At 62.2% G+C, this 25,958-nt stretch overlaps 1 protein-coding gene across 1 annotated transcript; it reads left to right on the forward strand.

Annotated features, from left to right (window-relative positions):
* The first annotated feature begins 7,477 nt into the window (after positions 1-7,477).
* PADI6 (peptidyl arginine deiminase 6) lies at positions 7,478-25,179 on the forward strand. Its single transcript, XM_062193118.1, has 16 exons — positions 7,478-7,584; positions 8,183-8,360; positions 10,100-10,172; positions 12,240-12,307; positions 12,771-12,885; positions 13,509-13,634; positions 16,584-16,762; positions 16,939-17,042; positions 19,642-19,753; positions 19,912-20,019; positions 20,252-20,406; positions 20,913-21,069; positions 21,190-21,313; positions 22,496-22,566; positions 24,049-24,210; positions 24,946-25,179. Exons 1-16 carry the CDS (start codon positions 7,493-7,495, stop codon positions 25,177-25,179), a joined length of 2,058 nt encoding a protein of 685 aa, XP_062049102.1. The 5' UTR covers positions 7,478-7,492.
* Positions 25,180-25,958: the final 779 nt, after the last annotated feature.

The following is a 25,958-nucleotide window of genomic DNA, read 5'->3' on the forward strand; positions in this document are numbered from 1 at the left end:
CTTGCTTTAGCTGATAAGAAGAAACTGCCCGCGACCCCCATCCCAAGCCCCTTACCTAGTAACCATTAACATATCCAATAAAATTGTAACACAACTTTTATCTTGCCCAATAGGATTGTAACATAACTAAGTATGCTAATGCTGTGGTTTTAAGCTTTAAATACCCTGTAAAGCTGTTGTTCGGGGCCACTCTCTCTCTGCACTACACTAGAGGGTGCTATTGAGACGGTCCATTTGCAAATGAAATAAACTTCCTCTTGCTATTGCATCGGTTGGAGTGGAATCTGTGTTTCTGGGGTTCGGACAATTTGTGGGACGCCTGCTTAAGGGGTCTTACAGCATAAGGGGGTTTAGCACTGTGGTGTACTAGTCTAAGCCTCTGCCTGTGGCACCAGCATCCCATATGGACAGCAGTTCAAGACCCGGCTGCTCCACTTCTGATCCAGCTCTCTGCTATGGCCTGGGAAAGCAGTGGAAGATGGACAAAATCCTTGGGTCCCTGCACCTGCATGGGAGACCTGGAAGAAGCTCCTGGCTCCTGGCTTCGGATCAGCGCAGCTCCGGCTGTTGTGGCCAACTGGGGAGAGAACCAGCGGATGGAAGACCTCTCCCTGTCTCTCCCTTTCACTGTATGTAACTATGCCTTTGAAATAAATAAAATATTTTTAAAAAATCGTACGTGGTCCTGGTTGGTTCTGAGCTCCCTACAGAAACTTTCAGGAAGGGAACAGAGGCCCAGAACCCCTCCTTGAAATCCTTTCCCCGACAGCCCCCAGCTGAACATCCGGCGAAAATGAGACAAAAGAAAGTGCTGGGGGCGACGTTGAAGCACTCCGGGTTAAGCCAGTGTCCTGGCTCCGGCCTGGCCCCGCCCCAGCCGATGCGGCCATTTGGGGAATGAATCAATAGATGGAATCGCTCCCTGTCTCTCCCTCTCTCGCCCGGTCACTCTGCCTTTCAAATAAATAAGTTTTGATGCCGTCTTTTCCAGAAGCATCCATGCTGCGGGACCGACATGGACACTGCCGTGTCTCTGGGTGTTCTCTGAGCGTCTCTGACTGCGGAGCCCCGGGCTGCCCTCGGGCCCTGAGGCCCTGAGTTCTGTTTGCCGCACTGGGACCTTCGGGACAACGGACAAAAGGGACACCGAGAAGACAACTCCCAAATTTTACTTATTTATTTGAAAGGCAGAGTGACAGAGAGGTCTCCCATCTGCTGCTTTACTCCCCAGATGGCTGCAAGGGCCGGAGCTGGGCTGACCCGAGGCCAGGAGCCAGGTGCTTCTTCTGGGTCTCCCACAAGGGTGCAGGAGCCCAAGGACTTGCGCCATCTTCTACTGCTTTCCCAGGCCACAGCAGAGAGCTGGATCGGAAGTGGAACAGGTGGGGCTGGAACTGGCGCCCTGGTAGGGATACTGGTGCCACAGAGGCTTCGCCCGCGTTAATGTGGCTGTGTCGGCACGATGCACTGTTCTGTATTTGTCAGAATAAAGATAAACCACAGGCAGCAGACTGGCTGGCAGGTGCCTGGGCCCCCGGTGGCTCAGCGTCCCTGGGCGGGTGGGGGCGGCGGTTGCAAAGCCCAGAGGCCAGAGGTGTGGCCTGGGAACCTTCTTCCCGGTCAGGAGCTCCTTTGAGAAAAGCACAGCCCAGGGCCAGCGCCAGGGCACTAAGGGGTTGACGTCAGACATTCTCTACCCCGCTCCCTGTGGGCTCCACTCTGCCAGCAGAAAGCGTCAGAAAATGGGCCTTGTCTGGCCCGTGAGCCCCCTCACCATGAGCCCCTGCACTGTTAGCCCCCTCACCATGAGCCCAGGCTCTATGAGCCCCTGCGCCGTGAGCCCCCTCACCGTGAGCCCAGGCTCTGTGACCCCCGCGCCGTGAGCCCCCCAGAGCAGGGCCTGGTGCCCGCGGGGGACCACAGGCTGCTGTGTTAAATGCCACCCACCGGAAAGTCCAAAGCTGCAGGTATTGCAACACCTGAAGCTTTCTGAGTCGCCAAGAAAACACTCAAAAATTTTCAGATTTTGGATTTTCATTTTAGGGATACTGGACAATCAAGTCTGCCAATATTCCAAACCCTAAAAAAAACCCAAGATCGGAAACACCTGCAGTCCCGAGAGCAGACGCTCAGCCTGCGAGTTGCCTTCTCTGTATCCCTTTTGTCCGTTGTCCCGAAGGTCCCAGTGTGGCAAACAGAACTCGGGGGCTCAGGGCCCGAGGGCAGCCCGGGGCTCCGCAGTCAGAGACGCTCAGAGAACACCCAGAGACACGGCGGTGTCCATGTCGGACCTGCAGCATGGATGCTTCTGGAAAAGATGGGAACAAGACCCCCTGTCCTCACACAAAGCCACCGTCAGCAAAATAGCGTGGAACTGACACAGAGACAAACGCACCTGTGGGGTAGAATAGAGAGCCGAGAAACAACCCCCTCCCCCCAGGATGTGGTCGGGTGGCCATTGAGGGCGCCAGCAGAGGGCAGTCCGTCAGCAGACAGCGCGGGGAAACCAGACATCCACGCGATGAAGAGTGAACTTGAACCTTCACCTTGTACCATGCATGAAACTGACAAAAATGGATCAGAGACCCAAAACCGTCAAACTCCCAGAAGAAAGCACACAGGAGCTTCACGGGCCCGGTGTTGTGGGGCAGCGGGTAAAGCCGCCACCTGCAGCACCGGCATCCCACATGGGCGCTGGATCAGGTCCCAGCTGCTCCACTTCCCATCCAGCTCCCCGCTAATGCACCTGGGAAGGCGGCAGACAATGGCCCCAGCGCTCGGGCCCCAGCGCTTGTGTGGGAGACCTGGGAGAAGACCCTGGTTCTTGGCTTCAGCCTGGCTACTGCAGCCATTTGGGGAGTGAACCAGCGGATGGAAGACTCTCTCTCTCTGCCTCTCCTTCTCTGTAACTCTTTCGAATAAATACATAAATCTTTACAAAATTAAAGAAGCTTCTTGACATTGGACTTGGCAAGGATTCCTGCACTCTGACACTCGACGCACAGGCGCCAAAAGCAAAAGAGGGCAAGTGGGACCACGCACATGCGGCTTCCACGCGCAGGACACGATCGGTAGAGCACAATGGTCCCCACGGGACAGGGAGAAGCTTCTGCGAGTCACACATCTGGCAAGGGCTTCAGAGAACAGAGGAAGAACTCCCGCGACTCGTTCACAACACAATAACCCAATTAGGGGCCGGCGCCGTGGCTCCCTTGGTTAATCCTCCACCTGTGGCGCCAGCACCCCATATGGGCGTCGGTTCTAGTCCTGGTTGCTCCTCTTCCAGGCCAGCTCTCTGCTGTGGCCCGGGAGGGCAGTGGAGGATGGCCCAAGTGCTTGGGCCCTGCACCCGCATGGGAGACCAGGAAAACCACCTGGCTCCTGGCTTCGGATCAGTGCAGCACGCCAGCCGCGGCGGCCATTGGAGGGTGAACCAACAGCAAAGGAAGACCTTTCTCTCTGTCTCTCTCTCTCACTGTCCACTCTGCCTGTAAAAAAAAAAAAAAAAAAAAAAAGATTAAAAATGGGCAGAGGGCCTAAACAGACATTTTTCCAAAGGTGATTTACCAACGACCAACAAGCTCCTATGAGAAGCTGCTCCACATCACTACTCATCAGGGAAACAGCCCGAAGCCGCAGCCGGGCGGCACCTGACACCTCTTAGTGTGGCCACAAAGGGGCCTGCTCCGCGGTGCAGCGGCTAAGCCTACACTATCAGTGCCAGCAGCTGCTCCACTTCTGATCCGGCTCCCTGCTAATAGCCTGAGAAAGCTGCAGAAGATGGCCCAAGTGCTTGGACCCTGCCCCCACCTGGGGGACCCAGAAGGAGCTCCAGGCTCCTGGCTTCGGCCTGGCCCAGCCTTGGCCATTGCAGCCATTTGGGGAGTGAACCAGCAGATGGAGTCCACCCCCCCAACTCTGCCTTTCAAATAAATAAATATTTAAAAAGAAACACATAAAAAACTATGCATGAATTTCAAAACTTTTTTTGCAGCTAAATAGACTTATTTCTGATTGCCTCTCTCCATGAACACTTTGAAGCCCCCGGTGTGTTTCCTGACTTCCGGGAGGCTTAGGGGGGCGGGGGGCCACGCCCCCTCCAGGGGCTGGTGGGGAGCCCATTCCCTGCCTGCCCGGGCTTTCCTCCCGCCTCTGCCTCCCTGCTGGTGGCGCCTTCTCCGTGGCTCAAACCTCCGCCACCTCGCCCTAACAAGGACCCGTGTGGGGCCATCTGCAGCCGGTCTGGGGAGCCCAGACCCAAGAGCGGCGAGCAGACTTCACCGGCTGCCCACAGCTATGGGGGCAGGTGGAGCGGGGAGGGAGCTGCCCTAAGAGGGCGGGTGTTTGGCCTCGCGGCTGGGACACCCACGTCCCACATCTGAGAGCCGGGGTTCAATTCCCAGCTCTGCTGGTAACTCCAGCTCCCCGCCTCTGCAGCCCCAGGAGGGCTCCGGTGACGGCTCACATGTGATGGCTCACGTGTGACGGCTCACGTGCTTGGGTCCCTGCCGCCCATGTAGGAGACCCGGACGTGCCCCTGGCTCCCGGCGTCGGTCCCCGCCCCGTCCTGACCATCGTGGGCATCTGGGGCGTGAACCAGCAGAGGGGAGCTCTCTCTCATGAGCACAAACCCCTCGCTTCAGCCGGAGAGCCCCCTGGAGATCCTGGGTTTTACTTGCTGGGGGTGGGGGAGGTCATTCTTTGTTGAGCCGCTGCTGCATCCCAGGCTGTCTCAGTGGTGAACAGGAGGCCCCAGGGCAGGGAGCAGGGCCCACTCTGGGTCTCTCCACGTCCCTTCTGTGCCCTGCTGGGCCAGGGGCTGAGCTGGGAGTCCCGTCCTCCCGCCGTGCTCACAGCCCTGGCACAGGCAGGGCTGCCCGAGGGATGAGACCCCTGCCCAGACACACCAAACCCCCTCCAGCCTCCCCCTGGCTGCGTGTGTGTGTGTGTGTGTGAAGGGTCTTACCAGGCAATCCTCTGCCTCCGAGAGCAACGGAAACAGCTGACCTTGACCATGAAGCCGAGAACTTCACACCTCCAAGAGGGAGATTTGGGGAACTTAACAAGCCCAGCTGACCTCACAGCCCCGGCCGATGCCCAACCAACATCCCCTGCGCTTGTGACGCGCAGGTGACCTGTCGGCAAAGGACCGGGAACCACGCTCCCCTACGAGCCGGCCCAGCCCCAGGCAAAGTGCTCGGCCACAAAAAAGGGGAGGGAAGATTTCTACTGCTCCCGAGAGGACCCCTCTCCACCTTGTGCCGCGAAGTGAGAAGAGCGAGGCGCAGGAACTCACACGGGCACGCTTGCCTGGCTACCCAGACATCTGGGAAGACACAGAGACTGGGGACACAGGTGGCTGAGGACAGGGCAGGAGGGAGCCTCTGTGTGTGCCCTTTTTGGAATTTGGGACCACGTGAGTGTGGCACTGGCTCAAAGATAAGCATAAGGGGCTGGCGCTGTGGCGTAGCCGGTTAAGACGCTGCCTGCAGTGCCGACATCCCGTATGGGCGCTGGTTCAAGCCCCGGCTGCTCCACTTCTGATCCTGCACCCTGCTAATGTGCCTGGGAAGGCAGTGGAGGATGGCCCAAGCCCTTGGCCCCTGCACCCACTGATTCCTGGCTACAGCCTGGCCCCTGTGTGGCCGCTGTGGCCATTTGGGGAATGAACCAGGGGATGGAAGATCTGTTTCTGTTTCTCTCTCTCTCTCTCTCTCTCTCTCTCTGTGACTCTGCCTTTCAAATAAATGTCTTGAAAAATCAATTTAAAAAATAGGAAACAAGTGTAAGCATAACCCAAACTTAAGACACGAAATGAACAGTGTCTGAGGTGAGCTGGGCGAGTTCCCGGCGCAGGGAGCAGAGTCCTGCTTCTTCCCGCGCTGGTCACTGAGTTAGATGTCCGTGTGGAGCACAGCGTGAGACGTGACCTGTGTGCAGCGTGAGACGTGACCTGTGTGCACGTGAGACGTGACCTGTGTACAGCGTGAGACGTGACCTGTGTGCACGTGAGACGTGACCTGTGTGCACGTGAGATGTGACCTGTGTGCACGTGAGACGTGACCTGTGTGCAGCGTGAGACGTGACCTGTGTGCACGTGAGACGTGACCTGTGTGCAGCGTGAGACATGACCTGTGTACAGCGTGAGGCTCAGCAAGCTCACACACGTCATCACTTCATCAGTTCCTTCTCCCCTGGTGAGACTGTTAAAAACCTACCTTAGGTTGGCCGGTGCCACGGCTCACTTGGCTAATCCTCCGCCTTGCGACGCCAGCACACTGGGTTCTAGTCCCGGTAGGGGCGCCGGATTCTGTCCCGGTTGCCCCTCTTCCAGGCCAGCTCTCTGCTATGGCCAGGGAGTGCAGTGGAGGATGGCCCAAGTGCTTGGGCCCTGCACCCCATGGGAGACCAGGAGAAGCACCTGGCTCCTGGCTTCGGATCAGCGCGATGCGCCGGCAGCAGCAGCCATTGAGAGGTGAACCAACGGCAAAAAGGAAGACCTTTCTCTGTCTCTCTCTCACACTGTCCACTCTGCCTGTCAAAAAAAATAAAACAAAAACAAAAAACAAAAAAACCCACAATCTACTTTAGGGAGGTTTTAGTGGGGCAGTTAAGACCGCTCTTGGGACACCCACGTCCCATACCAAGGCCTGGGTTCGACCCAGGCCTGGTTCTGCTCCCACTTTAAGATTCCTGATGGTGTGTGCCCTGGGAGGCAGCAGGTAACGGCTCAAGTCCTCGGGTCCTTACCCCCCACAGAGGGGACCCGGCCAGATTTCCTGGCTCCTGGCTTCGGCCTGACCCACACCTAGTTATTGAGGGCGTCTGGGGAGTAAAGCAGTGGCTAGAAGGTCTCTCTCTCTCTAGTACATAAAAGAATAACTTTTTAAAAAACCTACTTTAGCAAAGTTTAACTGTCCAGTACATGATAAGAACTCCTATTTATGTGTTCCGTGGGCTCAGCAGAGAGGGGGAGCAGCAGTGAGCCAGGGGCCAGGCAGGGCCCAATGCCTCCCTCCGCCTGCACCTGCTCCACCCGCCTCCCGACACAGCTGTGAGCCAGGCGCTCACCTCAATCACCTGAGGGTGAGACCCAGGTTCCTGGACCACGCCCCACACCTGTTAGTGGCTTCCCGCTCCCCACAGCATCCACCATGGAGCTCACCCTCACCACGCCAGCCCCGTGCCAGGCTCCCCGCGACAGTTTCCGGAAGACACAAGCCCTAGGGCCACCCACTCCGAGGAGTGGACCGGGGAGGTGCCAGCTTCCCAGAGCCCCTCCTGCCCCCGAGCGAAGGCCTCGGGCTCCCTGCAGGCTCTGCGCCGCCCCCAGCCACCGGGAGAGCTCAATGCGGGGAATCCGCCCCAGCTGGGCAGCTCCCAGCCCTTAACAAGGGGGCGGACTCGAGCGGCCCTGAGCCCATAACAGGGAGGGCAGCGCGAGGCGGGTGCCCGGGTCAGCTGCAGGGGCGTCAGCCTGGAGGGCCGGGCCATGTCGTTCCAGAACACCCTCCGCCTGTCCCCGGACAGCCCTGTTCACGCCGTTTGTGTGCTGGGTACAGAAATCAACCTGGACCTCAGTGGGTGAGGTGCTGGGGGCTGCGCTTGGGTTGGCTGGGGTCGGGCCCTCCCCCCCCCAGGCAGGGAAGCTGCGCTCAGGGACCCCTGGGCCCAGGGACTGGGGGTCTCTTCTCTGTGGCCCAGTCCTGCCCCCCTCGAGGTGCCTAGTCTGGGCACCCCTGCAGGACCCTGCACTCCATTCCTTCTCGGGGGGGAGGGGCTGAGACTGGCCCTAGGGGGAAGTGGGGAGGGTCTGGCATGGAGGGACTCACTCCTGCAGCCCCCCCAACCCCGGGCTTCCTCAAGGTCACGGCTGGTGCCCATCTGCTTTTCCCTGGAGGCTCAGACAAACGTCTCCTCCCTCCTGGGAACTGAGCTGCAGCTTTGGTCTTGAAGGGACCCCCACGAGGATGGCGTCTGGGCCAGAGCGTGTGGGAAGGAGGACGGGGGTCCTGCCGGGGGTGGGGGAGGAGCAAGGCTGGAGTAGGGCCCCAAACTGCCCTGGCCCCGGCACCGAAGGAGAACGCGGGCCAGGGCCGTCCCCGCCTGCGCCAGCCGCCCTAAAGGCTGAGGGCATAGGCCTTGTGCGCCCCAACGTGTGTCTCCCTGCCGGGCAAACCAGGGCTGCGCCGGACAACTGCGAGTTTTTCACCGTCAGTGGCTCCCAGAGGGTCCTGATCAACGTGTGCGACGTGATCATCACCGAGAAGGAGGCGGCCACCATCTGGCAGCCCCTGTCCGACACCACGCACGTGCTGGTGCGGATGGTGTCGCCCAGCCCCGCCGTGGACGAGGACAAGGTACGGGGCAGGGGGAGGGGTTCCTAGCACAGCCGACGGGATCTTCTCCACGGAAACCAAGGGCCATGGGTCTGCGACAAGTGTGGGGCCAGGCCGCTCTTACTGCTCTGCAACACACCTGTGAGGTGGGCGCTGCGTCTCACAAATGAGGCCCCGGGGGTGGGGAAGAGGCCACCGGGGCTGATAACGGGCAGGATGGGATTCAAGCGGAGCGGGTCTGACCTGCACGGCTCCCCTTCCAGCTGCTCTTAGTGTGGCTGAAGGCATTCGCTTTGATTCATTAGAGAGCGAGCACGGCCCATCCACACCTCAATGCCTACTAGGACCGCTGGGAGCCGGGACTCGGTCTGGGTCTCCCACGTGGGAGGCAGGAACCCAACCTTGAGCCTCGTGGGGCCTGCACTAGTGGGAGGCTGGGGCGGGTACGGAACCCAGGCACCTGGTACCTGCTCAGCTAGGCCCCTGCCCCCGGCTGAAAGGTGTGGGCAGCCGCGATCGGATGGGCTTCCCGGCTAAGGCAGCCATTTCTGGCTGGGGGGGCTCTCGTGAGACTTGAGAGTTGATGTCTATTACGTGCGTGCTGTATACCAGATCCCTTGAGTTGGCATCTACCTTCAACTTCCACATGGAGAAACCGAGGCATGGGGTGCCATAGCATGGCGCCAAAAGCATAGAGTGGGGCACATCCAGGGTTTGAGCCCGGACCTGTGTTCTTTCCCCTGGATAAGCCATTGCCCTGTGAGCACCTGTGCCCCCTGATAAAACAGGCAGCTGGTCGCATCGTGGGCAAGGTGCCAGCCACGTGCTTCTGTGGCAGGAGCAGACCCAGCCTTTGCTGCCGACTTGAGCCACCAGGGCCCACACGACACCCAGAACCCAGGCCGCACCCCGGTTCAGACGGACCCTCTGGGGGGTGGGGGCGTGGCCTCAGCTCTGCAGGTGATTCCAAGGTGGAGCCCGGGTAAGAACACCTGAGGCAGTTCCAGGCTGGGGGCGGGACCCTCGTGGTGCAGAACCTGCCGCTGTTGTCTGCCGTCCACCGTGCCCTAGGCTGCAATGGCTGATGGCAATGCTCCATGCCCGGGGCAGGCACCTCTCCAAGGGGACCCGGAACTGAGCACCTCTGAGCCAAGAACTGAGCCCGGACCACCCGAAGGCCATGCTTGGCTGTGATCTGCCCAGGGCTCGGCCTCCAGCACCAGGAGCAGCTAATGATGGCTTGGGATGCTCAACCTTTGGAACGGGTCGCATGAGCACGGCCCTGGCTCATGGCCAAGCCCTCAAGGTCAGGGCCAATGGCTGGAGGAGAGGCCCCTGTCGAGCAGAGGTTGATGTGGGACCCAGGGGAGATGGAGTCCACCTCCCATCCCCGCCCCACTATCCGGCTTCATTTTGAGTGAGCGGCTTGTCCCCACTGCCCATATGGGGCCCAGCAGCCTGGGTCCCCACACTTGGCCTGGGTGGCACAGGGCCAGTCTCTCACCCCCCACCCTCGGGGCTGCTGGTTCCCCTGGTCGGATGGGAAGGGGTGGCAGGGCTTGTGTGAGGTTCTAAGTGCCTGTGGGAGCTGCTCCCCCGGGGCCCCGAGTGCTGTGGCCCCTGTGCCAGCTCACGGCTGAGACATCGGAAGCTATCCTTCGAGCCTAAGGTTGCACGCCTGGGCCTGGGCCCGTACCTGGGGCTCTGTTCCTGCCCTCTGCCCTCCGATGCCCCCCTGGATCCGGGCACTGTCTCCGCAGGTCTCGGTCTCTTACTATCGGCCTCAGGAGGAGGAGCCGGTGGCCACAGCTGTGCTGTACCTCACTGGCATCGGTGAGTGTGGCTCCTGCCAGGAGCCTGGGGCCCAGCCCACAGCTGGAGAGCAGGGGTGAGCTCTGCAAGAGCAAGGAGGTGTCCCCTACGGGTCCTGAAGGAAGGTCCTCACCCCTACACCCCCGCTCAATGTTCAGTCTTTCCCGACCTCGCCCAGGGCCAGGATAGAAGCAACCAGAAACTCCTTGTGTGCCCGTCGGCTCCCCACCTGTCACGTCCAGTACCTACGCTCTGCTTCTTCCTGTTACGGTTGACGCTGTGTCTGGTCCAGAGTCCTCTCTCCTCACTCAATCCCGGCCCCTCTCATTCGAGAACATTCTCATGCTGCTTGCTGATGAGAGAAGCGCCAGCCTGCCTGTCCCCTGAGTTGGCCAGGGATGCACTGCACTTCTATGTGCTCCAGCCCGATGCTAAGTCGTCTGTGAATCCTCCCCCCCACCTCTCTGCTCCCTGTGTCCTCAATCCCCTTGGTCTTGGATCTGCTCCCATCACACCTCCCCTCCACCGCTCTTGAGGCCCTAGCTTTGGTGCCAGGTCCCACGGTCCAGCCCACTTTCCTCTGCCTTGACCTGCAGCATGTAATGCCGTGGGGGCTCAGGCCTCCCTCTCCCCCCACCACCTCCTCCTCGGAGCTCCTCGCCAGACCCTTGCTCCCCCAGGCCCCACCCCACCAGTCATTGCTGCATCCCAGGGCCCTGGGCAGCGGCCAGGAGGCTCCATGTGTCCTCTAGAGACGGACTTCCCACAACTGTCTCTAGCCAGGCATCGCCCCTGGACTTGGCATTGCCCACCCAAGGTGGCCTTCTGGGTGTTTAGCAGCCAACTCAAACTTAACGGATCCCAGATCCAGCTGTCTACCTCCAACATCTGTCCAGCAGTCTTCCAGTCTGGCACCTCTGCTCCACCAGCAGTAACCCTGGGATGGCCCTCGCCCCGTGGCAACCCGTGTACCTGTCGGCACTACTTTAACTCCCGCTGGAACCCAGCGACACGCCTCTTCCTGGGGCTGCGGCCGCCTTTGGCCTGGATCACCGTCCAGGTCTCCTAGTGGGATTCCCCACTTCCCCCTCAGCTCTTGTGCAGGCCTGGCCTTGACCCTGGCCCGAGCGATGGTCTCTAGGAGACGGTTGGAGGACGTGATGTAGGTTCGAAGCCTTCCTGCCGCTCCCATGTTTCTTGGAGTCGCTTTGCCCGGCAGGCCTCTGAGCAGCTCCCACACTGCCCTGCCTTGCTTGTGCCCCCCTGTGACCTTTGAACTTGCCACCTTGGCCTTCCTATTCCCCCAGTGGCTTTCCCAGATACTGATACAGATCCTTCTCTTGCCTCCCTCCGTCTCTATTCCAGTTCCAGCTTGGATTCCCCTGATCATCTAAAATTAACCCCATACACTCCCCTCCCTGTTCCCCCAGCGCTTGGGCCACTCCGATGTGATGCGCCCATGTCCTCTGTGTGCCTCTACCACACACATACCACACGCTGGTGTGAGTCCCCGGGAGACGGGGCCTCTGTCTTGCTCACTGGGTCCCCAGGACCCACACCAGAGCCTGGTGCACAGCGGGTGTCAGGTCCTGGGGCCTCCGTGTGCCAGGCGCTAAGGACACAGCGGCAAACCAGGTATATGCTCGCCACCCTGTCCGGGCCAGCTGGGGGATGCTGCATCAGGTGACGAGCTGGGGACAGAAGGCCGTGACACTGCCTCAGGTGGGCAGCGGGGCAGCATCTGTGGTGGTAGCCGGGCAGGAGCCTGGGCCTTAGGCTGTAAAGGGGCTTGGGTTTGCCATGTATGGAGCTCTTTGTATTAGAGAGCAGAGAACTCTCCAGAAGGCCCTGGGGAGTAGAGCATGGAGTAGGAGTGACCTGGGTAGAAGCTGAGAGGCGTGAGGTGCCACCGTGACCACAGGGGGCTGGCTTGGTTGGTGCCCGGGAGACTGGGGTGAACGCTTGGGCCTCTGTCGTCTCCCTGTGTGTCTAAACCCACAGCTCGCGGGAAGGCCGGGCAGCCTGGTGGCGCTCTGTCCGGCAGGCCCGGGCAGCTGAGACGCCCGCCCTCCCTCCCTCTCATTTCAGAGCTCTCCCTGCAGGTGGACATCTACCGCAATGGGCACATGCAGGTGCCAACCGAGAAGCAGGAGAAGGTGAGGCTGGCGGGGCGGGGCACGGGAGCCAGGCCTGGTCTGCGCCCGCTTTCTTTGACGTTCGTCACGTCACTGCAACAGAAGTCGGACCTGGTGAAGCCAACTTTGGCTCCTTCTAGAATGAGCTAGAATGTCCAGCGACACTCGGCTCACAGCCTAGTTGGCCAGAGCGCCAGGCTAGGGGAGAGGGTTCCTGTGACCCTCAGGTAGCAAACAGCCCTTCTGGCTTGCCTCCATCCCAGCGTGGGTCACGCTGAGAAAAGTCAAAGGGGCACCCACATCCGGCTTCTGTTTCTCCTCGGAGCCCACCTGATGCTACCTTCCCGCCCCTGCAGGGTTGGCCTTGCAGACTCTGCTCCATCGCCCTGGATGAGGGTGTGGCCCTGCCCCTGCCGGGAGGGGTCCCCAGTAGCAGAGGGTTTTCCCAGCTGCCCCCCCGAGCCGACATCCCTTTCCTTTGCAGGAAAAGTGGGTCTGGGGTCCCAACGGTCAGGGCCCCATCCTGCTCGTGAACGCTGGCCCGGCCGACGTGGGTCAGCTGATCGATAAGGAGACCAACAAGGTGTTCCTTTCCGACGGTAAGGCCGTCCCCACTGGCCTCCTGGACCTGTCTGCCCTGCCTCTCTGCACACGCGGGCTCCTGGCCAACGCCCCTGCCTCTGAGCCAACCTTGTGTCCCGGCTCGAAGCTGCACAACCTGGGGGAGAGGCCACGTGGTCCCACGGGCTCTGATGCTCGCTTTCTGGCTGTGAACTCGCCGTACTCGCCTCCCCGCTCTTGGTTGCCATCTGTGAAGTGGGCAGGATCCGATCGGCCTCGCAGGGCGGCTGAAGGCTAAGAGGAAAGCCCCACAGCCAGGGAACAGTCGGGGGTGGGGTCCCTGGGGCCAGGGTTTCGGGTCTGCGTGGTAGGGTGGGATGTGCTGGCTCCTGCGAAGCTGGAGGCGAACCCTCGCTGGACTGCCTGTTCCAGGCCCTGTTCTCTGTTTGTTGGGCCCCGGGGTGAGTGCCATCCTGCTCTGGCTGGTGGCATGCCTGTGCCCATGTGGGGACCACGCAGCAGAGCCGTGCTGTGGGCCCAGACGACCTGGCCCACACAGGAGACCTGGTGGCCTCGGGACTCCTCCATAGAACCCCTAACCCCCGTCCCCGGGGCACTGGCTTCCACGAGCCTCCTAGCCTCTGCCTTGCCTTTTGTCTAGAAATCAAGAACCTGTCCCGGATGATCCTGAACCTCCAAGGCCCCAGCTGCGTCCTGAAGAAATACCGGCTGGTCCTCCACACCTCCAGGGAGGAGGCGGAGAAGGCGCGGGTCTACTGGCCCCACAGTGAGTGCTCCTGCCGCCGGGCCCCACCTCCCCGTGGCGGGGTCTCGGACGCCCACCGGGGACCTCAAGCTGGAGGTCAGCGCCTGTTGTCCTGGACCTGTGGCCCGGGGACTCCCTGGCTGCCACCCTCCCCATGGAGGGGGCCCCGTCCCCACCTGTGAAGCGGGGGTGATATGCAGGGAGTCTTGGCAGAAAAGGTGGCTGTGGCCTCCCACAGATGGGGTAACGTCTCCTCCCAATGCCTCTCGATGGGCGAGCTCTCTTCTTCCAACCCGAGCCCCTGCTGCGTTAGCTTCCCAGAAGTCGGGGCCCCTGAAGCCGGAGTGGCAGCCACCAAGCCGCCCACTGCTCGCCCCCATCGCTTAACTTGCGGGAGGCAGGCGGCACGCCGTGTCCCATGGGTGAGGGCCGCTGGGCCAGCAGGTGGACGAGTCCACCTCCAGCAGGGACTCTGACCTGAGCCTTTGGCTTCCGCCACCTGCCTTGGTTCAGCCTACTGCCCCTCTCGCCTCGGGACTCACTGGCCCCCTCTGGGGGCCGCACTCGGCTTGGAGTGTCCCTGGGGCTCGTGCGGGATGGGAGGGGCGACCTCTGGTGACAGATGGGCTCTTGCGGCAGGGGGCAGGGGGAGAGTCCTAACCTGCAGCCCCTGCCACCTCCTGGTCTGTGCTCGGAGGCCTCCTCTCGGTCTCCACCTCTCGGCTGTGACCTGGGACCAGCCAGGGAGGGCAGTCCGGGCTGGGTGTGGCTCCTGCCTGGGGACTAGGAGGGTGTGTCAGTCGTGAACTTGGCTCTGGCGCTGTGAGGCCGCCAAGTGTGGGAAGTTGAGGCAGGCTGGGCCAGGCTGTGAGTGGTCCTTCGAGTCTGCCCGGGGTGGGGGCCAGAGTCGCAGAGACCGATCTCCCACCTGCTGATTCATGCCTCAGATGGCTGCAACGGCCAGGGCTGGGCCAGGCCAAAGCCTGGAGCCTGGAACTCCCTCCAGGTCGCTACATAGGAGGCAGGGACCCAAGCACTCGAGCCATCTCCTGCTGCATTCCAGGGCACGTTAGCAAGAAGCCAAGTGTTCCCAGTGGAGCAGCCGGGACTCGAACCAGTGCTCACATGGGATGCCGGCATTGCAGGCAGTGGCTTAACATGCTGAGCCACAGTGCCGGCCTGGTCTTTTTCCTGAGAAAGCTCACTGAAGCTTGTGGGGCCGGGAAGCAGCTCGCAGCATCTCGTCTGGGCGCTGCTGAAATGCACAGAGCCCAAGAGTCCCCGGACTAAGACGCAGCAAAGGGGTCTGGGAGTCGCTTCCAGAGAAGTTGAAAGCCAGGGCACGATGTTCTAGAAACACCGGGCAGGAGGCCTTCCAGGCGGCAGCGTCCACCACAGCAAAGGCTGCTGGTAGGAGCCAAGGCGCAGGGTCAAGTCACGGTCATCATTTGAGTCCTTAGTGACCTTGCTAAGGACAGAGGCGGACGTGAGCAGACACAGTGAGTGCAGGCCATGACGGGGGGAACCACACAGGGAGGTGCCCCTGTGCTGAGTGGGAGGGGCTGTTTGAAGGTCGTAGGTCATCAGCAGGTGTGCGAACAGGTGGCCCCACCCAGCGGCTGGGGAGAGGGAGCCGAGGGAAGAGCCTTTTAGAGAAACGTAACTGGGAAGTCGGGACGTGCAGGAGCTGGTGGACGGGGCTGTGTCCCTGTCTGGGGCCTGAGCTCGTGCCAAGGTTGGGTCACATCTCGGAAGCGGCCTTTCCAGGCCGGTGGTATCTCGTGCTCAGGGGCAGGAGTGAATTTTAGAGGCCTGGGCTGAGACCCTTCCAGGAAGGTAAAGGAGAAGGATGTGGGAGCTGGGTGGGAGGTGGTGTCGCTGGGGTGGGAATGGCAGGTGCACCGAGGGGATGGGAGGGGTTCATTCTGTCCTGGAGACACCTGGGGTGGCACAGAACTGAAGGTCACTGAGACACAGTCAGAGGCCACGATGTCTGCGTGGCCTGGTCTGCGGTGTCCAGCACCAGGGGCAGCAGAGGTGGGAGCGGCTGGAGCAGGACCCGGCCGTGGAGAACCGGGAGGCTGCGGGCAGTTGTAGCGAGGACGGGCGGGCGTGAGCTTCAAAGGGCCTGAGGGGTCCTGAGGCGCTCTAGGAGTCCAGGAAGGATGGGGGAGGTGCCTGCCCACCCCTCACAGCACAGCACGAGGGGACCAGGGCGGCGCCCAGGCCCAGGAGATGGCTGTGGCCATGGCGGCCCTGGAGCCTGAGGCGGCTGACTTGTGCACGCTGCACACCAGGGACTGATGCACAGCCCAATCCCTGGGGGCCTCAAGGTCAGGGTGAACCCAGTCCCGCAGGAGCAGCCGTCATCAGGGCTGCACTGCCGTGTCAGACCGGCGAGGGGGACACCGGTGGTCACAGGGAGGCCCAAGCGGCCCAGGAGGGACACGGGAGGTGGCCTTGGGTCAGGCTGATCCCTGATCTAGCTGACTGGGGTTGGCTCCCTTGGCCTCGGTGAGGCTTCTGCAGTCGACACGGATGATCACGAATACCCTTGGTGTCCTTGGAGGCTCACCCCGTCAGCAGGTGTCCCGACCACCCGGGGTGGCCCCTGCAGGTGCCTTTGTTAGGAAATCCTCCCAAAAGCTGTCTTCATGGTCTGAGGTCCGAGCGTGGAGCCACCTCCTCCTCCTGTAACTTCCCCCTGAGTCGGAGGCCCTGGGGATGGATGCTTGTGCCTGTGTCCCTACTCCTGACAGGCGACAGGCCTCTGGAGGGTGCTGGACAGTAACTGGCCCTTGTCTGAACAAATGGCTGATTGTCCCGGGGGCCTTAAATGCCACAAATGGAGGGAGCGAGTCTACCCGGTCCCTGCACTCCTGGCGCCCACGTGCCCTGGCCGGCAGGTGTGCTGGCTGGTACCAGGCGCTTCCCACAGCTGGCCTGGCCCTTCCCTCTCTCCTCTCCTAGAAGACAGCTCCAGTGCCTTCGAGCTGGTGCTGGGGCCTGGCCAGCACTCCTACACCTTCGCCTCCATTGAGAACCCCTTGAAGGAGACCTTCTACCTTGAAGCTACACAGTTCCCGTCTGCCAGCTTCTCGGGCCTCATTTCCTACTCGGCCTCCTTGGTGGAGGAGTCTGAAGACCCGGTATGTCCCCAGGTCGCCGAGGAGCCCTAGGCCCAGGCCATCTCCCACGGTTGAGTGGGGGATGAGGGAGCTGCGGCTCAGTGGGTGGAGCTATGGGTTCCAGAGGTGGGTGGGGCCCTGGGGGCGGGAGGAAGCTGGGAAGCCAGGTCACAGCGAGACCTCGTCTTCTGTCGCAGTCGATTCCAGAGAGCCCGGTGTACAAGGACACGGTCGTGTTCCGCGTAGCCCCTTGCATCTTCGTCCCCAGCACCCAGATGCCCCTCGAGGTGTACCTGTGCAGGTGAGAGACCCTTGGGCACCTGCACCAGGCTCCCTCTTCAGTCCACGCGGGGCCGGTGGGTCCAGACCACGCCTCTCAAACGTGGAACTCCCCCAGCTGGACTGCCGGGCCCTTCCCCAGGATGGTCAAGAGCCTGGGGACCCCAGCACCAGAGACGGAGAAGAGCAAGGCGGTCCATGACCCTGAGCTCTATGGGGGGCAGTGGCAGGGCCAGACCAGCAGCCCGACTTCAGGGTGCAACAAGTGAAGGGTGTCAGACAGGTGATAGCCTGTTCTGGGCGTGGCGAGGTGCTGGGGGAAAACTGGATGAGGCAGGTGGGGGTGGGGGCCAGGCAGAAGCCAGCAGGGCCCCACGGGTGAGGGCGATGCCCTGGCCTGTGCCCGAGTCCGTGTCCCGAGGTCGACTCTGGCTTCATGTCTGCAGGTGGGGGCGTGGCGCGTGGCCCATGGCATGCAGGGGCCTGCCTCTTTAAGGATGCGGGGCAGCGGCAGCCTCTCTGGGGAGGCCGGGCCAGGTGCTTCCTAGGCCCAGGCCGGGGAAGGAGGACTCGCCAGAGTCCAAGCGGAGCTGCCTGCTGTTGTACCTGGAAGCCTCTGTACCGTTCCTGCTCACTTACCTACGGCCTTGGGGCAGCCATGGGTTGCATCCGGCTGCAGGGAGGCCAGAACGTGGCCGTGTGCCTGTGGGACGGACAGGAGGAAGGGCCCTGGGGGGCACAGCCTGTGAGTAACCATCAGTGGCTCTGTCTACAGTCACTCTGGCCACCTGGAAGACCAGGGTACAAAGGGCAGGAAAGTGGCTCGGACACAAGGCAGCTGGTGCAGGGCGGGGGAGCTTGCAGCCATGGGGAATGCTCTGGAGACAGGACCACCCCCTCTCGGTCACTGCCACCTCCATGCTTCCCTCCAGGGCAGTGTGGGTGGGGCTGACCCCGAGGGAAGGGAAGGAGGGGCAGCCCCAGGAGCCCGGTGGGGGGCAGCACAGAGGGCCCTGGGCACCTTACCCAGCTGCAGCTTGGGAAGCAGCAGCAGGCTGGCCCGTGGGTGCTGAGACCCTGGCCTCGGGTCTGCGCCCCAGGGAGGCCGTTGCCCTGGGCAGCCTCCCACGGTCCACTGTGGCTCGCGCTCTAGGGAAAGACAAACGTGTCTGACTGCTGGGGGATGGGGGGTGTCACAGGTGATGCTCTGCAGGAGCCGGCCTGGGTTCGAGGAAGGGGGAGGAGCAGGTGGTGGGGACGAGCGTGCTTGGGGGTCATGGGTCCCAGAGGTCGCTCCACTTGCTCGAGACTGGAAATGGCAGGGAGCAGGTGTGGAGCCAGGATCCAGGAAGCTGTGCAGCCACTGGAAGAAGATACTGGGGCACAGCAGACAGTAGTGACAAGGACAAGGATCAGAGGAAGCTGTGGCGTGGGGGTGGGGCGGCCCTGGACTGATGTGTTACCAAGGATGGCAGAAGCGGTGATGGGAGGTGAGAACAGACAGCCAGGGGGAGGGACTCCAAGGAAGGGAGGCGTCCTGGGTGTGGCAGTAATGGTGGGAAACCCACCCCCCTCCAGGCCCTGCCAGGGAGCAGGATGAGAAGGTGAAATCTCTGGTTTTGCCAATGACAGATGCAAAAGGCAGTATAGATAGGCTGGTAGCTGGAGACTGGTAGCTCACAGTGGGTATCCACTGAGCCCGCGGTCTTCACGGAAACCCGCGTGACTCAGCAGGGGTGGCTTTCAGGCATGGCTTGACCCAGCTCAGCTGCAGGTGACTTAGACTGGAGCCATACGTCCTGCCCCCATTCAGCACCCTTGCATCTGCTCCCTGCAACTGTGTAGCCACAGACCTAAGAGATGGCTTCTTCGGAGCAGTGGCATCAATAACACGGCAAGCTTTGGACCTGGAACCGGGCTAGAATCCCGATGCGGGGAGGATAGGGGGGATGTCTGGGTTTTGTTTTAAGATTTATTTATTTGAAAGTCAGGTTTCCATCTGCTGGTTCACTCCCCAATTGGCTGCCAGAGCTGTACCGATCCAAAGCCATAAGCCAGGAGCTTCTTCCAGGTCTCCCATGTGGGTACAGGGGCCCATCCTCCACTGCTTTCCCAGGCCATAGCAGAGAGCTGGATCAGAAGTGGAGCAGCCCGGACTAGAACCAGTGCCCATATGGGATGCCGGCGCTTCAGGCCTGGGCATTAACCCACTGCACCACAGCGCCGGCCCCGGGAAGTCCGTTCTGAGTCCCAGCCTGGTGCTGTGTAGGGGGTGTGGAGATCCCAGAGCCCATGCCTGCCGCTGCCTGTGTGCAAACACACCCCTGCTGGCCACCTCCAGGAACCCTGGCTGCTTGGCTGCTTGGGGAGGGGGGTGGGATAGGACCCAAGAGGAAGAGTGAGCCAGTACCTTTGGGTCCGCCGACACAGCAGAGCTGGGCCACGGCTCGCAGCACAGAGGCAGAGTGACTGAAGGTCCCGGGCAGCCAGGGCAGGGGCTGTCACTGGCATTTCTTGAGCTGAGCGGAGTGGCGCTGGACAACAGGCTCTGGGCTGGGGGTCAGGAGGCGCCCCCCCACCCCGGGACGTGGAGGTCACGGCCAACTTCTCTCCCTGGGCAGAGAGCTGCAGCTCCAGGGTTTTGTGAACATGGTGACCGAGCTGAGCGAGAAGAGCAACAGCCAGCTGGCCTCTGTCTATGAGGACCCCAACCGCCTGGGCAGGTGGCTCCAGGTAACGCCCACCTGTGGGCGGGGGCCAGGGGGATCAGATGCGTCCTACACACAGGGGCTCTCATGCAAACCTGAGTGCCACAGAGGGGAAAGGACTCGCCTGAGCCGTAGCCATGTGGGGTGAAGCGACCTCACTGTCCACTCCCCTGCCTCCCCCAGGACGAGATGGCCTTCTGCTACACCCAGGCTCCGCATAAGACGGTTTCCTTGATCCTCGACACCCCCAGGGCCGCCAAGCTGGAAGACTTCCCCATGAAATACTCGCTGGTGTGGGGCTTGGTTGGGCTGATCTGGGTTTGGTCCAATCTTGCGGGCCTGGTGCCTGGCCAGGGTGATGGGGCCCCAAGGGAGAGGGTGTGAGTTCCCTGTGTAGGGGTGGGGTGCTCCCTGGGAGTCAGCATTAGGTGGAAGATGGGGGCTTCCGGCCCCTCCCTCTCTCCCTCTCTCCCTCTCTCCCTCTCTCCCTCTCTCCCTCCTCACGGGCCGGGTCTCCTTCCAGAGCCCTGGCGTTGGCTACGTGATCCAGCACACCGAGGACCACAGGGTGGCCAGCATGGATTCCATCGGGAACCTGATGGTGTCCCCGCCCGTCAAGGTGCAGGAGAAGGAATACCCCCTTGGCAGGGTCCTCATTGGCAGCAGCTTCTACCCCAGGTGAGGCAAGGAGCCAGATGCCCTCAAACTGCGGGGGAGGACCCTGGGGTTCACCTGGCTCCACCCTATCCCCCACCCCCCAGTGCAGCTCAGCAGGGGGCTTGCTCTGGGGCATCTCTTACCCCCGTGGGATAGGAGGGCTCCTTAGTCTAATCTGTACAGGAGACTAAAGTTTCTTTGGTTATGGGGCTTCGGCTAAGGCAAGCTAACCTCAGCTGGTCCTAGCGCCCCCTGCAGGTAGTGTCTCCATAACATTCATAGTTGACCATCACCATGGCTGTAGGTCTAAAACCGGGATACGTCTGGGTCTTGGGGGCCCGTCTGTCTGATCACTCGGCCCAGTCTTGAGTTGGGTCCGAGTACGGGATTCTCTGCCAACCAGCCCTTGACTGGCTACTTCCACCCAAAGGTCAGAGCAGCCGGGCCCCGGTGACAGCCTGGCTCTCTGCAGGTGGCAGGCAGCCAACCGGGACCCCGCTGGCTCACGGCTCTCCGTTTCCTTCCAGCGTGGAGGGCCGGGCCATGAGCAAGAGCCTCCGGGACTTCCTCTACGCCCAGCAGGTCCAGGCGCCCGTGGAACTCTTCTCCGACTGGCTGATGTCGGGCCACGTGGACGAGTTCATGTGCTTCGTCCCCACGGACGACAAGAGCGGGAGCAAGAAGGTGTGTGTGGGCAGCTGAAGGGCACGTCCGCCGTGTTGCCCGCACCTTCTGCTGGGGACTTCCAGAATCTTCCAGGGGGCGAAGGGACCTGACCTCTGACCCTCGGTGTTTGTCCCCTAGGGCTTCCTGCTGCTCCTGGCCAGCCCCAGCGCCTGCTACAACCTCTTCCAGGAGAAGCAGAAGGAAGGCTACGGGGATGCGGTGCTGTTTGAGGGCGTCAGAGGGGACCAGCTCCTCTCTAACGGTGAGCAAGGGGCTAGGGGGGCAGGGCCAGGTCCCTTCTGCGGGGGTCCCTGTAGACGGTCCTCCTTGGTAGCAGGAGCCCAGGGCAGCCTAAGAACAGCTGGAGCTTCTGCCCTGGTTCTGCTCCAAGACTGTGGTCAGCACAGGTAGACCAGAAGTCCCTGAAGTGCGTTCTAACGACTTGATGGGCATGTGGGTGTCTTGAACGCTAGGGTCTAGATTTGCCCAGGCAATGTGGAGTTAAGCACTCGGCCATGGGGACTGCACGGCTGGCACCACAGCAGTTCTGATCTGAATGCCATGGGGATGCACAGGGGAGACTTCTCCCCGCAGAAAGGGGCTGAGACGTTGGGGCGTTCCCTGGACCCTCAACACCCAGCTGTGCTGTGAGGACCAGCAGTTTCAGCCCCGTGGGAACAGGAGCCCACCTGCTCCAGCCCTGCTGGGGTCTACGACCTTCTGTTCACAACCTGATGGGAGGGAGACGGTGGCCGACGTACGCTGCGTGCCGAAGACGCCATGTGTCTGCTTGGAGATGGGGCCTGAACTGGGCCTCCCTGCCCACCGAGACTAGAGCAGAGGGTCCTAGAGTAGCATAGCCCGGTCACGGTCATGGTAGTGAGGTTGTACGGGCCCAGGAATGCGTAGAGGGCTCCAGCTGAGAGCTGAGTAGATGGCCAAGTCGCTCTGCCAAGGTGCCCTGGGCTGCCTGCCCCACACCAGGAACAAAGTGACCGCTGGCAATAAAACGCTGCCTGGGCTTCCTGGTGTAGACTCTGAGCGGCCTCCAGACATGAGGCCCTGGGGGGTGGGGGGTGGGCGGCTGGAGACCAGCCAGGCAACTCATGTGGTCACTGGCCCAAGAAAATTAAAGACAGCTCCTGTCCCCTGGTTCATCCCCCAAATGCCTCCAATAACTGAGGTTAGGCTGGGCTGAAGCCAGGGGCTGGGACCTCAACCCAGGTCTCCCCACATGAATGCCAGGAACCCAGTTACCTCTCGGGGTGTGCCTCGGTGGGAAACTGGGTTCAGGAGCCAGAGCTGGGCGCCCAACACTGAGAGACGTAACCTCTAGGTCCAGTGCTCGCTCCCACACTTCCCGTGCAATTCCGCCTCCCCCAACTTGTGCGAGGTCCCTTGCATTGCCCAGCCCTGCAGCCGCCGCCCCCCCCCCTTCCTCCAGGAAGGGAGGCCCGCACCATCAATCAGCTGCTCGCTGACGAGAGCCTGAGGAAACAGAACGACTACGTGGAGGTAGGGGCTGCAGCCGTGGCTGTGGGGGACTTTGCCCAAGAAGGGGCAGGCACTGTGGGTCCTACGGGGAGGTTCTGACCCACTGCTGCTAGAAACGGGGCCGGGGGGGACAGCTGCCAGCCACCCTTTCCTCCACGTCCCGATATGGACCAGATCCGAGGCTGGTACTGACCACTGCCACCCTGGGGAGACCAGAGGAGCCCAGACCAGCAGGTGCACCTCACCCTTGGAAGAAACAGCCTATGTGGTGACACCTTTCCAAGGAGCCAATCCAACATGGCCGTGGGGCCAGATCTGGATGCCCAGGGTGGGACAGGGGCTGGTACATGGCACAGGGGCCATCAGTGGCTCCTGCTTGTTCAGCCAGCTCTGTGCACCTCAGGATGAGTCCCCCTGGCTCTTTGCCCCAGTCAAAGGCCCTGGCAGCCTAGACAAGTTCCTAACTGAGCACCTGCTGTGCCGAGGCATCATCCAAACCCCGGGAACAGCCCTGTCTGGTAAAACCCACCCCTGTAGGAAGGCGGTGCGGCTCGGGGCCAAGTCCCTGACCTCTGCCATCCAGCTGGGGAGCGGCGTGTGACTCCCAGGGTCACGCTCTGGTCACCCTGTCGCTCAAGCCTGGTGTGTTTGCCAGAAGTGACTCGGCTCACACCCTGCCTGCCTCCCGCCGCTTCTGAACACCATAGTATCTGGCCCAGAAAGAGACCAGGGCCTCCCAACACGGCATGACAGTCCCGAGCTGGGGTCCCAGGGCCATCGGGCCCTCCGATCTCGTGGGATGTGAGTGACTCCCTGGCTGTGAGAAGCCGCGAGCCCAGAGCTGCTCCAGCTGCTGGCAGGGGAGGCTGAGGCCCCGGGGCAGGGCCGTTTCTTGCCCAAGGTGGCACTGGGCAAAGCTGCTGGCTCCCTGGGTCCTGGGAGTGTCCTGTGCCACGGTGCACAGGGCCCTGACCTCTGCAAAGCAGGCCAGGCCACCTGGCCCCGCGTGGTGCGTGTGGCCGGTGTGGGAACGAGGCCCTCGGAGCCTATCCTCGCACAGGGCCGCCTAGGTGTGGGGCGCAGGGGACTGCCCTGCACCGAGACCCAGGGAGGCTCTGGGCTGCTGGGCTTCAGCCGATCTGAGGGAGACGGTGGCCAGATGGGGCTGTTCATGTGCCTTCCTCGGGAAGGAGGGAGAGCTGTGGGCCTGAGCCTGAAGGCACACCTGCCCCTGCCACCGTCCAGGTCCCCACTCTGGGCGGGGTGGATGGCTAGAAGGGCCCGTGGCACCACGGGCTCGGGACTAGGAGCTGGGACTCCCCAGGCCTCCCAGGCCTCCCAGGCCTCCCAGGCCCCGGCCTTTCCCCTGAGCAGCATCCCTTCCTGGGGAACGGGAGCTGCCCGCCTCGGTGGCGGCTGGCATCACACAGGGCTCCCGGTGCGTGGGGAGGGCTGCGCCAGGCCACACCCCCCTCCCCCCTTCCTCTGCTGGCCCCACCCCAGAAGTGCCTCCGCCTGAACCGCACCATCCTGAAGTCGGAGCTGGGCCTGGCGGAACAAGACATTGTCGAGGTCCCTCAGCTCTTCTGCCTGGAGCAGCTGAGCAACGTGCCGTCCGAGCAGCAGAGCCGGAAGCCCCTGGCAAGGCCATACTTCCCCGACCTGGTGAGGGGCGTGGGGCGGGCCGGGAGCCCCAGCGCTGGGGGTGGGGTGGGGTGGGGGAGCTGCTGGCGGTGAGACCTGGGCCAGTCCCCAGAGGGCAGGGGCTCCCCACCCCCACCCCCAGACTCGGCGCAGCAGCTTGGAGGTGTAGCGTCGTCTCTACGGAGAGTGTAGACAGGAGGTGGGCAGTGCGGGGCTGGCAGGCGAGAGCGGGAGGCCCCTCCTGCTCCAAGCCCAAGCTCTCGCTTTTATTCATAGCGCCCAAGCAGGTGAATCCTGAGGCCCTGGGGACATAGGCCCTGCACCCTCCAGTCTCCCAGGGGCGTCCCCTGGGCCTGGGGTGGGAGCTGGCAGAGCCCCTGGGCCAGGGCGGGGAGGGGCAGGGTAGCCTAGCAGCCAGAGAAGCTCCTCTGAGGAAGGGAAGAGCTGAGCTGGGAAAGGTACAGCAGCCGGCAGGTGGGGAACACAGTTGCCACAGCCAGGTGGGAAATGGTGGGAGCTCCTGGAAGATTAGCACGCATCAGACTCTGAGGTAGACTAGTGATGTCTGCATGAGCACTGGCAGGAGAGGGTGCCAGCGGCTGTCCCAGCAGAACCGGGGCGTGCCCTACACTTGGCCCCGGGGCACCCCTTGCTTGGAGGGGGCAGGGTCTCTTGGCCCCAGGCATCCCTTGCTTGGGAGGGGGGCGGGGCCTCGAGGCCATGATCCTGTCCAGACCCCAGCCACTCTTCCGACAGCTGCAGATGATTGTGATGGACAAGAACCTGGGGGTCCCCAAGCCTTTTGGGCCCCAGATCAAGGGCAGATGCTGCCTGGAGCAGGAGCTGCGCCGCCTGCTGGAGCCCCTGGGCTTCCAGTGCAGCTTCATCGACGACTTTGACTGCTACCTGACCCAGGTGGGCGACTTCTGCGCCTGCGCCAACATCCGCCGCGTGCCCTTCGCCTTTAAGTGGTGGAACATGACGCCCTAGAGTGGCCGGGCGCCGCGCGCGCCTCCCCACACCGCCTGGTTCCGGGCCCTTCTGTGCCTCGCTTCCCCGCCCCCCTCGGGTGCAGCCGTATACCACCCCTTGGGGGCACAGGGAGGGGGTGGGACGAGCTGTCCCTCACCCAAGTGTTCACCAAAGAGCAAATAAAGCTCGCGCTTCCCAATGCATTTTGGCTTGGTGGCCTCTGTTTTGGGGCAGGGGCGAGTGGTCCTTGGTGAGGGCCAGCTTGGGTGGAGGTGCCACCCCTCCCCGCCCCGCCCCTTCCCCCTCCCCCTTCCTGCACCCCCACCCCCATCTTCAGAGGGGGAAGTGGACGGATGCAGATCTTCCAAATGCTTCTGACTGGAGCCCGATGGGACAGCCCAGGTCGGAGAGGGCCGCCCTGGCAGCTGGGGCCAGCTGGATGGGGCCAGGCCCGGTGGGCGGCTGGCCTCGGCAGGGACAGCCCTGGGCGGATGCTCACGTGGGCTGAAGCGCCCAGCCCAGGGCTCAGAGCTGTCTGCTTCTGCCCAGTTGCCTGTGTTAGGGGCACCCTCCAGTGGGCAAGGTGGGCCCGAGAAGGCCTCTGGCTGCCTGGCCCCCATTCCTCAGCAAGTCGGAGGCAGAGCTGGGCCCAGGGCCAGCCCAGGGGACCTGTGTCACAGCTGTAGAATGGGCTCGGGTCTTCTCAGGGTGCCAGAACGGGGGCATCGGTGTTCTTGGTGTGGGGTGGCCATTGAACACCTGAATCCTGTGCCACCTGCTCCCTCAGCCTTCCCCGC

Source organism: Lepus europaeus, chromosome 5 (genome assembly GCF_033115175.1).
Source record: "Lepus europaeus isolate LE1 chromosome 5, mLepTim1.pri, whole genome shotgun sequence".
Taxonomy (NCBI): domain Eukaryota; kingdom Metazoa; phylum Chordata; class Mammalia; order Lagomorpha; family Leporidae; genus Lepus; species Lepus europaeus.